General features: G+C 39.2%; 1 protein-coding gene across 7 annotated transcripts in view; it reads left to right on the forward strand.

The window, feature by feature from the left end:
- LOC125455306 (uncharacterized) overlaps nucleotides 1-2,785 on the forward strand; it is a 47,312-nt gene extending 44,527 nt beyond the window's left edge. For 6 of the 7 annotated variants that reach the window (XM_048537067.2, XM_048537073.2, XM_048537070.2 and 3 more), the window contains 2 exons: nucleotides 685-795; nucleotides 2,283-2,785. In XM_048537067.2, the coding sequence (XP_048393024.1) occupies nucleotides 685-795; nucleotides 2,283-2,390 (219 nt within the window). In that variant the 3' untranslated portion in view covers nucleotides 2,391-2,785. The other variant, XM_059649144.1, reaches the window with a different exon arrangement.
- Nucleotides 2,786-18,388: the final 15,603 nt, after the last annotated feature.

The following is an 18,388-nucleotide window of genomic DNA, read 5'->3' on the forward strand; positions in this document are numbered from 1 at the left end:
CACCTGGAGGAAACCCATGTGGACACGGGGTGAACGTGCAAACTCCACAAAGACAGTGCCCAAGGTTTGAATCGAACCCAGGTTCCTGGCGCTGTGAGGTAACAGTGCTAACCACTGAGCCACCGTGCTGCCTGTTTAGCTTCCCCATCTTCTGATTAAAGTCTCTCTATTGGATTGAGTACATAAATTTCACTTTTGAGAAGATTTGAAGCTCAGGTTGAGGTTCTGGAAGCAAGCGAGCAAACTTACATCCAGAATAAATTTCACTATATTGTATGTTCCGATGTACTTTTCCTAATCAGTTAAAATGGTCCAGGAACTGGAGTCCTAAACATTAACCAAGCCAACTTTTTTTTAAAGTTTCTTTCCTGTCCATCAATGTAGTAATTTAACCAACATGTTTTCCCCAGGTGGTAAACTTTTGATTTTTGTTCATGTTGTGTTAATCAGATTAGGCATCTCCCTGGATCAAGGGAAGAAATTCTTGAATGGAGAAATCGAATAGAAATTACTTCACGATGAGGCAAAAAGAAGAATTCTTTCAATGTACACTATTTTGAAAAATAAAGGACTGTACCTAAAAGGTTACAGTTGCACTTTGCAGTAAATGTCAACATTTCAGGGCTCTATATTGTAAAGGTCCTGCTGATTTGTATCCATCATCTTTAATTTGTTTTATTTCAGATCCCTGCTACCCCTCCTCCAAGAACCAGCCGAAGTTTTACTCATCGTGTTGAGACTGTAGTTATCCAGTGGTTACAGATGAATGGAAACAGAGTCAGAGAGGTGCCAAGGGTCAGGAAAAAGTCATTGTTTCTTTAATACAAAATTAAAAATGTTAACATTTTATATTTACCCTCCACTTTTTCACTAACACCAACTTGTTTCAAACTGTCCATCCAAATGTTTGACTTCTATGTTATGATCATTTCACACTATATATAAATTCAGAATGTTTAGTACATCTGAATTTATTGCAATTTGGTTACAGCATGAGAACTAAAACAAATATAATTTAACAGTTTGACTAAAGTTACATTTAATTGTTTAAAGAAACTTTTATTCTCTGGACAAGGATGTCATTTGCATAGCTTCTGTTAGCCATCCATCCCTTGCTGCTCTGAGAAGGTGGTAGAGCCTTCCGACAACCACAGAAGCAGTTTTATGCTGCTGACCAATTGACAAGTAGCTGACTTGTCAACATTAGTGTGTGATTGGAGTTGTACACAAGTCAGCTTTCCTTCCCTAAAGGATATGGGTGAATTGACTGAAAATCAGACAACAGAATGGTTGCTTTATTGATATTTATTTCCAAATATTTAAAAGCTGTATTTGAATTCTCAGCTACTGTGGTAGCATTTGAGCTCCTACCTGCTGAATTGACAGTACAGTTTCTGTATTGTAGTTCAGTAACAGCCAATACACTCCTGTAAACCCATGATGTTTTGGGCGTTCATTTAATTTGTGTCTACTTCGCTACAATTGTAATGTGGATATTGTATGTGATATACTTTATCAATGCAGAATCATATCACTCAGGAGAATACCCAGCACAATAAAGCTGAGGTGTGAGGCCCTTTCTAAGGAAGGTTACTGTTCAAGGGTTTGAGCTTTGCAGTATGTGATGTAACTGTAGCCTTAATGGACCAAAGTACAGTTGCATTCTTTTATCAACATCAACTTTATTTAGCTACATCAAAATATAGGAAATTCAAGCAGTGAGTACTTGTAGATATTTCCTATATTTCTGTTTGTACTGATGAAAAAAAAATCTGTAATCGCAATTGCCATGTGAAGTCACTTGGTGCAATAGAAATAAAATCAGAAGTGGTAATGTAGATTTCATTGTGTCATAAATAAGTTTCATTTATATTGTATTGCTCACACACTCTCACACACACACACACACACACACACACACACACACACACACAGACACACACACAGACACACACACACACACACACACACACACACACACACACACTCTCACTCTCACACTCTCCTTCCTGTTGATGAATGCCACAGTGTTACAATGTGGCCCGTTCAGGGCCACATGCAGTTCATGGCAACCTACACCAAATTATGTTTCCAAATCTTACTGCTCAGGCTGCAGAGCCGACCCAGTCCCTTGGCAAATAAAATGCCCCAGTGTGACTTTGTGGAGGTGGCATTGGTCATTGTCCTGCATTGACCTTTGTGTCTCAAAGATTTTTTTAATATACTTAAGAAAACAGACAAATTGAACTATAAAAAATTCTTTGATGTACATTTGTTTATAGAATCACAGAATCCCTACAATGCTGATAGAGGCCATTCTAGAACATCAAATCTGCAAAATAATTAACCCACCTTGCCTGCAAATCCTTGTACGCTGCAGGGCAATTTAACATGGTCAATCCACCTAACATCTACACATCTTTGGACTGTGGGAGGAAACTGGACACTCTGAGGAAACCCATGAAAACAAGGGGAGAATGTGCAAACCCCAAACAGACATTTGCACAAAGCTGGAATTCGAACCTCCTGGTGCTGTGAGGCAGCAGTGCTAACCACTTTGCCACCGTGCACTATTTGTTGTTTAGGATGATTACATTTTAAAATGATGTTTTGAGTTAAAACGGAGAAAAAGATGGGTTGGTTACTGTGTTGGTTGATCTGTGGTTTCTGTCTGTCCATTGTATTGGTTGTTCACTGGTCTGTGTTTTTGTCTGTTCACTGATCTGTGTGGTTGTTTGATTATTTGGGTCTGCGGGTAGAGCTGGTGACTTGGACAACTGACACCAGTAAAGAGGATTCTGCAATCTGAACTCATACCATCAGTATTGTCATACTCTAAGTGCTAAAATATTTGTAAGTAATTGAAATAAACATATTTTAGATGCAAGATTTGGTGTTAATTCTGCATTGCTCTGAGGTACATTGGTTATTGTATATATGACGTAGAACAAACAAGAGAATAAATAACAATATACATTGTTGGAATTAAAGAAGAGCATGGTAAAACAAAATGAAATTACATATTGGGAGATGCATTTGGACAAATGGTATGCAAATATGACACCATGATTGTTTTGATGGCTTGAAGGACAAGCAGGTATATTCTTGCACCTTAAGTCCTTGGTTCCTACAAGTCAGAAATAATCACATTTTAGATGCAAAATATCAAAGTTTTGTCAAGTGTATTTCTTGCTGTTCTCAGTTTGACTGGTGGACCAATACACTGTTAATCAGAATATGACTGCAGTACAGCAGAAAATGCGGCACTCCAGAATATATATTCATTTTGTGAATAATATAACGTCTTTTGTTTTTATACCTTGAGGAATGTGCTGCTATTGGCAGACAATGGCCTGAATCTTGTGGTCAGTAGTGTAGTTTCTGTTGTGACCATAATATGATAAGTTTTAATCTGCAGTTTGAGAGGGAGAAGGGAGAATCGGAAGTGTCAGAATTGCAGTTGAACAAAGGGAACTATGGAGCTATGAGGGAGGAGCTGGCCAAAGTTCAGTGGTACAATACCCTCACAGGGATGGCAATGGAACAACAATGGCAGGTATTTCTGGATATAATGCAGAAGGTGCAGGATCAGTTCATTCCAAAGAGGAAGAAAGATCCTAAGGGGAGACAGAGGCGGCCGTGGCTGACGAGGGAAGTTAAGGACTGTATAAAGATAAAAGAGAAGAAGTATAACATGGCAAAGATGAGCGGGAAGCCGGAGGACTGGGAAGCTTTTAAAGAGCAACAGCGAATAACTAAAAAGGCAACACACAGAGAAAAAATGAGCAATGAAGGAAAACTGGCCAAAAATATAAAAGGAGGATAGTAAAAGCTTTTTTAGGTATGTGAAAAGAAAAAAAATGGTTACGACTAAACTTGGGTCCTCGAAGTCAGAAACGGGTGAATTTATTATGGGGAGCAAGGAAATGGCAGAAGGGTTGAATAGGTACTTTGGATCTGTCTTCACTAGGGAAGACACAAGCAATCTCCCAAATGTAATAGTCGTTGAAGGACCTTGGGTAATGGACAAACTGAAGGGTATTTATATTAGGCAGGAAATGGTGTTGGATAGACTGTTAGGTCTGAAGGCTGATAAGTCCCCGGGACCTGATGGTCTGCATCCCAGCGCACTTAAGGAGGTGGCTGTAGAAATTGTGGACGCGTTGGTAATTATTTTCCAAGGTTCTATAGATTCAGGATCAGTTCCTGCAGATTGGAGGGTGGCAAATGTTGTCCCACTTTTCAAGGAAGGAGAGAGAGAGAAAACAGGAAATTATAGACCAGTTAGCCTGACGTCAGTGGTGGGAGAGATGCTGGAGTCAATTATAAAAGATGAAATTACGACTCATTTGGATAGCAGTAACAGAATAGGTCAGAGTCAGCATGGATTTACGCAGGGGAAATCGTGCTTGACTAATCTTCTGGAATTTTTTGAGGATGTATCTATGAAGATGGATAAGGGAGAGCCAGTGGATGTAGTGTACCTGGACTTTCAGAAAGCCTTTGATAAAATCCCACATAGGAGATTGGTGAACAAAATTAGGGCACATTGTATTGGGGGAAAAACACTGACTTGGATTGAAAATTGGCTGGCTAACAGGAAGCAAAGTGTAGTGATAAACGGGTCCCTTTTGGAATGGCAGGCAGTGACCAGTGGGGTACCACAAGGTTCGGTGCTGGGCCCGCAGCTGTTTACGATATATATTAATGATATAGACGAAGGTGTTAGAAGTAATATTAGCAAATTTGCTGATGACACAAAGTTGGGTGGCAGTGTGAAATGTGAGGAGGATGTTATTAGAATACAGGGTGACTTGGACAGGCTAGGTGAGTGGATGGATGCATGGCAGATGCAGTTTAATGTGAATAAATGTGTGGTTCTCCACTTTGGTGGCAAGAACAGGAAGGCAGATTACTATCTCAATGCAGTCAAGTTAGGTAAAAGGGAAGCACAACAAGATCTAGGTGTTCTTGTACATCAGTCAATGAAAGCAAGCATGCAGGTACAGCAGGTAGTGAAGAAAGCTAATAGCATGCTGGCCTTCATCACAAGAGGAATTGAGTATAGGAGCAAAGAGGTCCTTCTGCAGCTGTACAGGGCCCTGGTGAGACTGCACCTGGAGTACTGTGTGCAGTTTTGGTCTCCCAATTTGAGGAAGGACATTCTTGCTATTGAGGGAGTGCAGCGTAGGTTCACCAGGTCAATTCCTGGAATGGCAGGACTATCATATGTTGAAAGATTGGAGCAACTGGGCTTGTATACTCTTGCATTTAGAAGGATGAGAGGGGATCTGATTGAGACGTATAAGATTATTAAGGGATTGGACACTGTGGAGGCAGGAAGCATGTTTCCGCTGATGGGTGAGTCCAGGACCAGAGGACACAGTTTAAAAATAAGGGGTAGGCCATTTAGAAGAGAGTTGAGGAAAAACTTATTCACCCAGAGAGTGGTGGATATATGGAATGCTCTGCCCCAGAAGGCAGTGGAGGCCAACTCTCTGGATGCTTTCAAGAAAGAGATAGACAGAGCTCTTAAAGATAGTGGAATCAAGGGTTATGGGGATAAGGCAGGAACAGGATACTGATTGTGGATGATCAGCCATGATCATAATGAATGGTGGTGCTGGCTCGAAGGGCCGAATGGCCTACTCCAGCACCTATTGTCTATTGTAGTGGAGACTTATCCTGCTGATTCCATTTAAAATACGTTCTTTCCTTTTGCGTTGGCTGCAGCATGAACTTATTCTCTGAGCTGCAGCATAGATCCATTAACAAGGTTAGTGGGGAGGCTTACAGATCAGGTACAGTTCCAGGAAAGTCATGCCTAGCTCTGTGTCACAAGCTGAAGACATGGAGGCTTTAAGGTCTGCAGTTAGCTCAGTTAACAGGTGAGTACTTTTAATTATTTTAAGTGCTTTCTAATAACGTGTTCTCATTCTGGCTACTGCCCAGCACCAGCCCCTTCTCTGGCAGCAAGAGCTCTGCTCTCCTTCCCCTGAAGCCTCTATATTTACTCACCACCTCCCTTAATCCCTGCTACCACTCACCTACCAAATCCCCTGCACCTCCAATTACTCCCAACCTTGGCCCTACTCACTAGGATATACAGTCTGAATACAAGGCAAAAAGCCCAAGTTCACACCCTGAAAAGGGGAAGGCAGTGGTGTCATTGTAATGTTACCAGATTAGTAAATCAGCACCTCAGACTAATGTAAACAAAAGGGCTTTTGTGGCACAGTGATAGTGTCCTACCCTGGAGCCGAGAGACCTGGGTTCAAGTCCCACCTGTTCCACATGTGTGTCATAAAATGTCTGAATGGATTGATTAAAATAAATTACACACTACCAGGTTCCAGCACAACCATCTGCATGAGCTCATTCTGGCAAATTGCAATTTGTGGATTTGATTATAAATCAGCTCCCTGGAAATTGTGGTTCTGTTATGGTCCTCAGAAGCAGTGAGCCTCTCAGCATTTACCGTTATTGGAACTGCAAGTTCTGTGCTACTATCTTCAGATCACCATTTCACTCCTCATTCTGTAGAGTATAACAAATGAGTTTGTAATAACATTTTTGTTGGTGCCTGTTTCTTTTAAAGAGGTTTCTGTCTACTATAAAACCTAAATAAATCATTTAGACTTCTACTATTTTAAAAGTAGGAATTTATTCCTTTGATACAATATGTGAGTAATTGTACATACTGATGTGGAGGAAAAATAAATCTTAAATTTGACCTGACAGTTGCTGGGTCTTTGTCTTCATAAAAAGTTGTTTCTTGTCAGAACGTATGGAGACATGGCAAAGCCGCACTGACTGCTAATTGCAAGTTGCAATGAGGAAATGGTGAACTGCTGTCTTGGACCTCAGTGAATTGCATGATGATGACATTCATGATACTGTTATAGTAAAGGTGAAAGAACAGTGATACATCTCTAGATTGGGAATAATGTTCAACGTGTTGAAAAACATTGAGATCATGTTAGCAAAAACAAAGTTGCTGGAGAAGCTCAGCAGGTCCTGCAGCATCTGTGAAAGGAAAAAACAGAATTAACTTTTCAAGTCCGGTGACCCTTTCTTCAGCTAATGTTGGTCTCATGCACCTGACAACGTAGTCCTTCTTGCTAGAGAGGCAAGGGGGAGTAGAATTAGATAAATTGTTGCAGTCCAATCTGCAGACCTGTACAACAACAATTTGCATTTATATAGCACCTTTTAAATAGTAAAATCTCCTAAGGATACTGGGATATCTGACAGGGTAGCATTGAAGAAATGCCTGGAAAGGAGAGGTCGGAGTGGTGGGGGAAAGAAATTCTGGAGCCTGGGCTGTAGACAGCTTGAGACACAGTCAATGTGAACAATGTGAAACACAGGAAGCAATTAAATTCAGTGATGTGCAAGAGACCAGAGTCAGAGCAGTGCTGAAATCTAGATGGGTTGGAGCACCGGAGGTGGATACAAAGTTGGGAGAAGAGAGACAATACAGGGAGTTGGACGAAAGAATAAGAACATTAACAGTTGAGGAATTTCTGGAGTGGAAGCCAGTGCCGATCAGCACCCACAAGCTGCTGGATAAATGTCGCTTGGTGTTGTTTAGAAAATAGGCATCAATTTTGGTGTCATTGTTTAGTTTTATAGACATTTTAAAAGTTTGAGCTCAGGCTGGAAAGAATCAGAACAATTATCAGGAGGTAACAATAGACTTGGACCAAGGTTTCAACAGCAGATGACCTGAAGCGGAGGTGGAATGATGTTCCTGGTGTAGGGCTGATATGTGATTGGAGGGTCACCTCACCTCATGTGAAAATAACAGTCCAAGGTTAGGAGTCCAAGGGATTGGATGGCAAGCAAAATGATTTTGCAGCAGGGACTGAAGACAATAACTTTGGTTCTCTCAGTAATTAATTGGAGGAAATTGCTATTCATCCAGTATTAGATGTTTATATGAGCAGGTTGACAGTTCAGTGACCACGAAGGAGTTGAGAAAGGAGACGTGAAGAGGTAGGTCTGTGTGCCTTTAGTGGTTATAGGGAAATCTAATTGCCTGGTTTTGGCTGATCTGGTTGGGGACCAGCATATGGACGAGAAAAGGAGAAACAGGATAGATTTCAGATGTAACAGGAGAAAGAGAAGTTTACATTTTTCATAAGATGTAGATGCTGCTGGCAAAATCAGCATTTGTTGTCCATCCTTAATTGTCCTTGCCACTTTGTTCTTGATGGTGAGCTGCCTTCATAATGCCTAGGTGCATCCATAATGCTGTTGAAAGCATGTGTCGGGATTTTGACTCAGCAGCAGTAAGGCCACAGTGATGTAGTTCCAAGGAAGAATGTATTATGACTTACAGGGAACTTGCAAGTCGAAAAGTTTCTGTGCATCTGCTGCCTTGTCCTTCTGGGTGGTATGGGTTGTAAGTTTGGAAGGTGCTATCTCAGTAGTTTTGTGAGTCACTACAGTGCACCTTGTACACACAACATATGGTGCTGCTACTGCATGGTGTTGGTGGATGGAATGAATTTTGAAGATGGTGGATGGGGTGCCAATCAAATGGGTCGCTTTGACATGGAATGTGTTGAACCTCTTGAATGCTTTTAGAGCTGCACTTAATCAATCAAATGGAGAGCATTCGACAGCAAACCTGCTTTGTCTCTTGTAATTTGACCTATCGCACGGGGAGGAACTGAAAGCTGTGCTGGTGAATTCGGTCTGGGTGCCTTCAATAAACACATTGCAGTAAAGTTCATCGCTTTTGGATGACAACACTGAGGGTCACTCGGAGGAACTTTGGCCATGTTTTCCTAGGGTTGACGTCCAACAACCACAACCATCTTCCTTTTTGCCAGTATGGCTGACTAGTGGACAGCTTACCACTCACTTCCTCCCCCCCTCCCCCCCCATTCCCATTGACTCCAGATTTACTAAAGTTCCTTGATGCTACATTCAGTCAAATGCTGCCTTGATAGCAAGATCAGGGACTGTCACATCACCTTGAGGTGTCAACCTGTTGAAGCTACAACATCGAAATACTTCTGCGCCAAACAACAAGTATATACAACAGTCAGGGCTAAATGGTCACATAAGCAGTGGATCAGATCAAAACTCTGCAGTCCTGCCATTTCCAGTCATAAATGATGATAAACAATTCAACAACTAAGAGGTGAAGGCTCCACAAATATCCCAACCCTCAACAACTGGGAAGCCCAAGTATGCCAGTGAAAAGGCAGGGTTGAAGTATTTGCATCCAGCCTCGACCAGAAAGTGGTTGGACCTAGGATCCTAACCATTGACATTCTGGAACTGAGACGATTGCCCTAATTTCCACTCAATTTTGTCAGAGCTCCTTGATGTCACTCACTGTTACATGCTGCACTGACATCAAGGGCAGTCACACTCATGTCAATTCCGGAATTCAGTATAAATTATATTTGCATTATTAACTGTGAACATGTTTTATTTTATTTACGGCATAAGTGCTTCAGCTGTGCAATGGTCAAAACAAGTATGAGTGCTGCCTGAAAAGATTGTATGGAATTTTAGCCAATGTTGTCAGACACAACCAACCTGGTAAGGCTGTATGTCTGATGGACAAATAACTCTAAAGCTTTCTGCACAGCGCATGATGTTGTAGCAGAATCAAAGTGCACAAAGCAATGTGCGCACAGGGAGCATGCCTTCAAGGCAGGATTCCACATGTTTTGGACCAGAAGACATTGTAAATAATTCAGTGGAGCATAAAGCTGCAAGTGTACTTCTCACAAATTGAACGATAATTCTACCACTACCTACTGATTTAGAACAATGATTTAAGTTGAAGTGGTGGGGATGTACTTCATGTGCCTGGTAGAAAATCAACATTGTACAGCGTGAGCTGTCATTACCTATAGTGCACAGCTTGTTGTTCATCCTGCAGTCTGTGATCCTGGCTTATTTTGCACATAATGTCACATTTCATTTCATTTCATTTCATTTCAATAGCATGTACAAACCTGTTTGTGAATGTTTGTTTGTGTTGGGGACAAGGAAGTGTATCTGACGTGAACTTAAAACATTCTGAAACACTCATTTAGTGTTTAATTTGTTGAAAAGAAGGTTGAAATGCACTCATTGAAATACTTGGAACTTACACAACTCTATCTATTTTATAAAATATTTCCAATTAGATGATATACAGCTTTCCATCTCCCAAGACAGTGGTTTGCACCAGGGTATGTAACTCTGTTAAGTAGCGCCTGATGCGGCAGTAGTCAAAGTCTGTCATCTTCATTTCATAATCACCTGGCAGAGATATGGACCAGGAGTTTGTGACCCACTTGCCAGTTCACCATATAGCTGTCAGCCATTCAATGAAAGTAGCTGATCCAATACAGAATGCTATTGACCTAGTTATGAATGTATAGTTATGGAATTAGCACAGCCCAAGACCCCCAAAGTGGTGACCTTGTTCTGAGAAAAGAAATTGAGGTTACATCTGTGAAAGCGAAGTTGGAAACTGTTCTGCACTTTCTCCTCTGTAACGTAAATTGTTTACATCTCATCATTCTAGAGTGCGTGGAGAATGCAGGCTTGGTAGTCACAATTGGAAATTGTTCCACATTATCTTACTTGCACATAACACTTGTAGCTTTTCTGATCCTTGATATTTTCATCAAACAACAAATTGCTGATGATTTATGGAGCCTAGGTATGTGGAGCTATAAAAAAATCTCCAACATCACATCATCAATACTGCCAAGTGGTATTATGGTAAGACTTTAGACCATGCTATTTTTCTTTTGATGTTAGTGATCAAACGAAATTCTTTGCAGGCATTTGTCAGCATTTCCAGAACCTCAACCTGAGCTACAAATTTGTCAGTTTCTTTGCTCATGTTGATGTTTCTGGTTATGGATTTTTTTTGGTCTGGATTCATCACTGTAGATCAACTTTTTGAGGAGAACTTGCTCCTTTGTCTTTTTTCTTAGATGGGCAAAACTGAACAGCTTTCCATTACTACTTATACATTAGCAGATACCTGCTGTAGATCTTGAAGGCATATGCCAGCAGCAAACACAACAAAGTGTTGAAGACCATTAATGTCAGAAAACAACATTGAAATCCACAGTTGGGTCAAACAAAGAGTTTAGATTTGTTTCATCGTAGTTGAACTTAATCATTGCTATGTTGTCTTCTTTTCATGACATCATATTGAACTGCTCGTTGGCAACCAATTTTTGCCAGCAGCTTAAACAGAACACTGCGTCTCACATGGACAAATGCTTTGGTGAAATTGATTCAGTCAACGTGTAGTGGTCTTCTTTGCTCACAATTTTTCTTACAGCTGTCAAACTATGATAATCATGTCAAATGTATATAATCTAGTTCTGAAACAACACTGGGATTCCAGATAAATGTGTTCAACTAAGATCTGCAGTCTGACAAAGACAACATGAGCAATCGTGTTTCCCACAATACTCAGCAGGGCAATATATTGATTGGTGTTGCAATCACTGCAGTTGCCACTTGTTCTTGTGATTAGTCTGAATCTTTGTGTGACCCAAGACACTGTTGCCCTCGCTGCAGAAGAGCCAACGATGTTCATGCAACTACTGCACAAGATGCAGTTTCTCATGCTTCGTGTGGTATAGCATCAGCTCCTGGAGCTTGGCCCCTGGGAAGAAGGTCAATAGTTCAAAAATGTGCAAGTTAGGTGGATTGGCCATGCTAACTTACCCTGCAAGTGTCCATGGGAAATGCAGGGTCATAGGGAAAGGGTAGGGAAATGTGTCTGGGTGGGGTAGTCTTCAAATAGGTGTAGACCTCTTTGGGCTGAATGGCCTGTTTCCACACTGTAGAGATTCTATGAAGATCAATAATGCTATCAAGCTGTTCCACTGTGGTGTAATAGCTCATTCTCCCATGTCTGGCAAACTTTGGTGGCTAGATCCTCCTTTATGACAGTGTTTTCGCTTAAAAAGTACACCACAAGTTAATACATCATCCAATTCTCCAACTGTTTGTTACAGGTGATGACGTCCCCTGCCTTTGTTTTCAATGGAATTGGTATCCTTACTGATGTATCGTAGCCTTTTAGATCTCTTTATGCACGCCCCTGCCATTTTCTGCATCAAAGACCAACTGGATATTCTGGAAGATTTGTAACTAGTAGTCACTGGCAGTTTGTTTGGTAAAACTTCAATTTGCTCTTGGTGCATTCAGAATCAATCACCAATAACGACTCCATCACAGTGATATTAGTCTTTACGAAGTCAATATTTTTCGCTGTTGCTTCTTGTATGTTGCTTATATTGTAAATGGAATTGAAATGTCTTCCTTTTGGCTTCTATGCTCTCTCTGGAAATGCTGGACAGCACCCATTCAATTGAGTCACAAAATTGTTTTGTTTTATCTGGGTAGGTAGTATGGTTGATGTTGATACAAGAACAGCATTTTTGCTTTGAAAGAACATTCTTCAAATGTTGCACCTTCACCTTAGCGCTATGGCAGCTGCATGTGTTGAGAATCCTGTTCAGAGTGTGATATCTGGTGATGATCAGATTTAGCTGGTACCAATCCCCTGCAGGACATCTATAACATGGTTTGTTCCGAAAGACGACATTAGTTATGTAAATCTCATGATAGCACCAAAGCTTGAATTCTCTCCATCCATTGTCGTCATTTGTCATTCCCAGGTCATGATGTCTGAGGCAGGAGTGTTATGTCTCATGGTCCACACCTGCTCTCATTTTGAAAAGTCCCGGAAGGAAAAGAAGTGTGAAAATATTTTCAATTACAAATTAGTGGTTTACCTAAACTTTATTTTCAACACAATTTTTGAAAAATGCAAGTTTTTAGGTATAACTGACCTATTACAACAGATTGCAAAAGGAGAAAATAAAGACAGAAATGTCTTTGACAGTGCTACAATTCTTATTCAAATTTACTCATTTAAAAATAGAACAGAGTTTGCATTACTATCTACAGTCACACCACACACATTTCAGCATATCATTTCTTCCACAACAGCAAATTATTATGATTTACTACATTCTTAATTCCAATTCTGCTGGAATAAGTGGGAACCAACTAAAACAAATCTGTAATGCAAACATGCTGGAATTTCTGTTTAAACTGCAGTGTAATAATGGAACTAGCTTTCTCCTCTGAATTCCGGTTTTTCAGATTTCATTATGAAATGTAATATTCTTAACAATGAAACTGCAAGCAATGAGTTTATACCCTTCAGGAAAGGAATAAGACAGGTGTGTTTACACTTAATTTGCAGTAAGCTTTCACCATGAACAAAATTATTTGAACTGGTTAAGGATCGTGAAATCTGAAGGTGAAAATATGTACATGAAATGGGACTGCGGTACAGTTCTAAATGGTCAGTTGAGAGTACTGTTTTAAGTAGCTCAGGAAATGTAAAAGTTGTCACTTCCTGTCAATGTATAGTCAGAACTCCCACAGACTTCCTTTCAACACTGAGGTTATTTTTATAATTATACATAACATGAAATTATACATAACTGAAAGTTACAATTTGCACATTTGAGCCTTCACATCAATTGTTACAAATGTTTCTCCAAAATGTTGAATTTACAGTATAATTGTTTCTTTAACATAATGAGCCTTCAGAATTACAGAAGTATTAAAATATTTTTCTTCTAACTAATCAATTTCTAATTAGTTACTAAGATGTTCTGCTTTCTCCACCCATCATGGTAAAACATAGAAGAGATTTAATAATTTCACAACAATTTCCTGTTAAGTGCCACATCTAATTAAACACTATTTTGAAAACAAATCTCAACTACTTTAAGATACAATATATTATCATAATAAATTTTAAAATTCATACTGTTTTGTTCCAGGTTCACTGAAGCAACAATAATATATGTAAACAAGTTTCTCCAAAATCTACAATTTAAACATTTAACCCATAAGTATTTAAAACTAACTTTAGGATAGACAACTAATGAAAATACACACTGTTCAATGAAAACCAAATGATAAAATGTGTTTGCTTCTTTGAGATACGTGTAATCAAAGTAAGAGATCCTGCATGATTTTAGTAATTGATAGGGGGATATGCACCTTAGTAAATTGACAATAAATTATACAAAGGCTTATTGTGGTTAAATATGCTTTGTAATCGATTGTTGTTTAAAATAATGGAAAAGAGAAATTATAGCAATCCATCTGGAAAAAAAGTGCCTCAATTTGACCTCTGGTGTACAACAACAATCCAATTTACCGATGCCAATCACCCGCTATACGTATTCATGCGTATCTCAGTCTGACTTACTTTGGCAGATGCCAATTAAGTTCATGCTAATATCCTTGCTCAGAAAGCAAAATAGATAAATAATATAAACTATCAAACATTGAAACTTAAAGGTTAACACAGTATGCCAAATTATTCATTCGGAAATTGTTTTTGAACATTTCTGTAATACTTACCTGGGTGATGAATGGCTTAATTTTATTCAAGGTTCACAGTTGCTCCTACCCCTTCACAGAAATCAGCAATAGACTATCCAGAATTTAACTAAATAAGTTTAATTAATGCTATTATTATCAACATTATACTTTCACTTACACCAGTGAGGCTAGGATAACCCGACCTCTCAATCAGGCTCTCTTAGTTGCTGTCCTTGGGTATAGCAGAAGCTTTGCTAAGTCCTGACAGCTTTGCAACTACCTTTTGCTGTGAATGCCTTTGGGATATTCTATTCAGTCATTTTGGACTGTAGTTAGTTTTCTCATGGAGAGAAATGTGGCCGCTAAATGGTATACAGCAATAACCGCTTCCAACTAGAGATAATCTAAGCATCCTCACTTGACATTCAATGGTATTCATTGCTGAAATTCCCATGAACATCATCCTGGGGTTATTCCTGACCAGACACTTAACTAGACCAGCCACATAGATTCTGTGACCACAAGACAAGTTCAGTGGTTATGAAGTCCATGGCAAATCACTCACTTCCTGACTCCATAAATTCATCATCTAACTCTATAAAGGCACCAAGTGAAAGTTTGATGGGTTGCTGTCTGTTTGCATTGATGAGTACAGAGCTAACAACGCTCAAGAGGTTCAACACCAAAGCAATAGCTTTTTTGCATCCTGTCCACACTTTAGACACTTACTCCCTCCTCCACCAACACACTTTGATTGTAGTGTGAAGCATTAGAAGATTCACTGCAGCAACTCAGCAAGCCACTTCAACAGAGCCCTCTACCACTCAGAAGAAAAATGACAACAGGTACATGGAAACACCTGGTTGCCTCAGCAAGGCACACAACATTTGGACTTGGAAATATATCATCATTCTTCTATTGCCGCATTAAAATCTTGGAACTCCTTTCAGCAGCACCAAAGTACATACAACAGACAGCGGTTCATGAAGTCATTTCATCACCACCTTCTTAAGCAACTAACAATGGACTAAATGTAGGCTTTGCTAACAATGCAAAATTCCATGAATGAAAAATGGACATGTACATCTTTTTTCCAAACTTGGTCAGATTGATAACCCAGGTGAGAACCAGGCTGAGAGAAGTGTAAAAAAATTTAGAGAAGCAAAGTGAGAGCAGGAGAAGACACTGGCAGCTAGTATAAATGGGAATCCAAAAATGTTCAACAGGCACATAAATAATAAAAGAATACTCAAAAGTGGAGAGGGACCAATTATAGAGCAAAAGGTAGTTTATACGTGGTGGCAGGGAACATCACTGAATACTAAATAAATATATTGTATCTTTCATTGTCAATGAAGAAGATGCTGTTAAAATCACTTGAGCCAGATAAGCTACATAGTAGGATACTGAAGGATAGAAATTGTGAAGAAACCAGCCATAATCTTCCAGTATTCCGAAGATATAGGGATGTACTAGAGAATTGTAAAAGTTGCTCAAAAAAAGGGTATAATGTTAAGCGCAACAACTATATGTCAATCAGTTTAACCTGAATGGTGGGAAAACTTTTAGGACAATAATAACTTAGACAAATGCAGGATGATTTGCAAAAGATTTGTCAAACGTAAATTATTTTAATCAAGTTTGTTTTTTTTGGATCAGACAACAGAGAGGGTTAATGAGGATGATACAGTTGATGTGCTTTTGAAAGACATTTTATCGTGTACCATGTGCCAAGCTTGTCGGCAAAGTTAAAGACAAGGATTAAATGACAGTGATAACTATGGAAACAAATTTGATGAAGTGACACGAAATGGAGAGTAATGGCAGACGGTTGTTGTTCATATCGGATGAAATTTTAAAGTGAGGTTTCCCCAGTGGTTGGGATTACTGTTTTTCTTGAAGTATATTAATAATCTGAGCTTGCAGAGCTTTTCACACTTTGCAGATGACACATAACTTGTTAGTATTGTGAACTACGAGAAGGAAAATGAAAGTCAACAAGAGGACATAGAGAGGTTTGTGGAATGGTTAGACAAATAGTTGATAAGCTTTAAAGCACAGAAGTGTAAAGTGATACACTCTGATATGAAGAATGAGGAAAGGCTATGAAAGATAAAGGTAACTATTATAAAGTAAATGCAGGAGCACAGGGTACATGCATATAAATCAGGGAACTTGAACAGGGCAGGTTGAGAAAGTACTTAATAACGCATTTGAAATTTTGGGCTTTAAAATTTGGCGTAAGAAGTTATAGTGAATCTTTACAAAAGGCTAATTCAGCCTCATCTAGAATATTGTGTTCAATTCTTGACACTATAGTTTGGAAGGTATGAAGTCATTAGAGACAGTGCAGAACAGATTTATAAAAATGGCTTCAGGGATGACAGACTTCTGTTCTATGGAGAGACTGGAAAATCTGGGACTTCTTCTTAAAGAAGGTTGATAGCAATTTTGCTAAAAGGTATTCAAAGTCATGATTGGTCAAGATAGAGTGGGTAGAGAGAAACCTCCAATTGGTGGAAAGGTCCAAAACGAGAGGAGGCAGATTCATAGTGAATGGTAAAAGAATCGACAACACCATGAGAAAGTATTTTCTTTTAAATACAGATTAGAAACTGGAATGCACATACTGAACAAATAGAGGAAGAAGATTCTGTCATAGTTTTCTGAAGAGAATGGAATAATTATCTGAAGAGAGAAAAATGGCTGGACTAATGAGAAAGTATAGTGGCATGGGGCTAGCAGAGTTGCTATTGTAGACAGCACATATGGATAAGAAGGGCCAAATGGCATCCTCTGTGCTGTAGTCATAATGATTTCACGATCAGAGGTTAAGAGATCAAATTTAGCCAGGGTACCAGGGAAATTCTCCTGCTCTTCTTTGAAGAGCAACATGGGATCTTCTATATTCACCTGAGAAGACAAACTAAGCTGGTTAATGAATCAAGCAGAAGGCCACAAAGGGTGAGAAAGAAAGAAAGAACAAATAAACAAGTCTACATTCCCAGTTCTTTACAATGAAAGTCTTTATTGACTACATCTTCAGTCAGGGCTTCCCAAACAATGTGAAAAAGTTTGGAAAATTTGGCCTAATGTTAACATCTTGCCAACTTCAGGAATACAGCTCTCCCTCAGTAATGAAATGAACTGTCAACCATGTTTATATACTTAAAATCAGTGATTTTTGTAGGGGTACAGGTTTGTTAGAATATCGTAAATGGATGCTCACATTAAACATCTTTCTATTGATCAGGGAACTCCTCCATATTTCCTCCGGCATTGCTAAACACAATGTTTCAGTACAATGGAGGAAAGAGTCAACATTGTCTGGACATGCCTATAGAGGCATCAATCTTTTAGTATAATTCAATTTTGTTTTTACACAATCATTATTCCTTTCCAAAGCTATATTTGTTTGAGTTTAACAATAAAGCCATTCATGAAATTCGTAGTTCATATAGAAATTTGGAACATAAAGAAACATCACTTTAACCAAGAAAAATAAAATATTAACATTAGCAATCTTTTTCATCTCACCATTCAGTAATAGTGATAGTGTTGTCTTCATAGTGCGTTGCATTGTCTGAATCAGTGTACAAATTACAAAATGTGGTTCACCCAATTATTATAATTGCCACTGTGTGCAAATCCTGTGCAGCTTTCATATGAATTTTCTCATTCCCATCTTCAATATAGATTTCCTTGTAGTAGTCTTTCAACAGCTTAGATTAGTTCATGTTGCAAGAATTTTTTTTTTAGTTCATTCACGGTACAAGGGCATTGCTAGCTAAGTCAGCATTTATTGCCCATCCCTAATTACCCAGAGGATAGTTTAAAAGTCAACTGCATGGCTGTGCATCTGGAGTCACATATAGGCCAGACCAGATGAGGTTAGCAGTGTCCTTCTCTAATATCCATTAAGGAAGGTAACTGCCATCCTCACCTGGTCTGGCCTACAATGTGACTCCAGATCCATGACAATGCAGTTGAC

Source organism: Stegostoma tigrinum, chromosome 10 (genome assembly GCF_030684315.1).
Source record: "Stegostoma tigrinum isolate sSteTig4 chromosome 10, sSteTig4.hap1, whole genome shotgun sequence".
Lineage (NCBI taxonomy): Eukaryota > Metazoa > Chordata > Chondrichthyes > Orectolobiformes > Stegostomatidae > Stegostoma > Stegostoma tigrinum.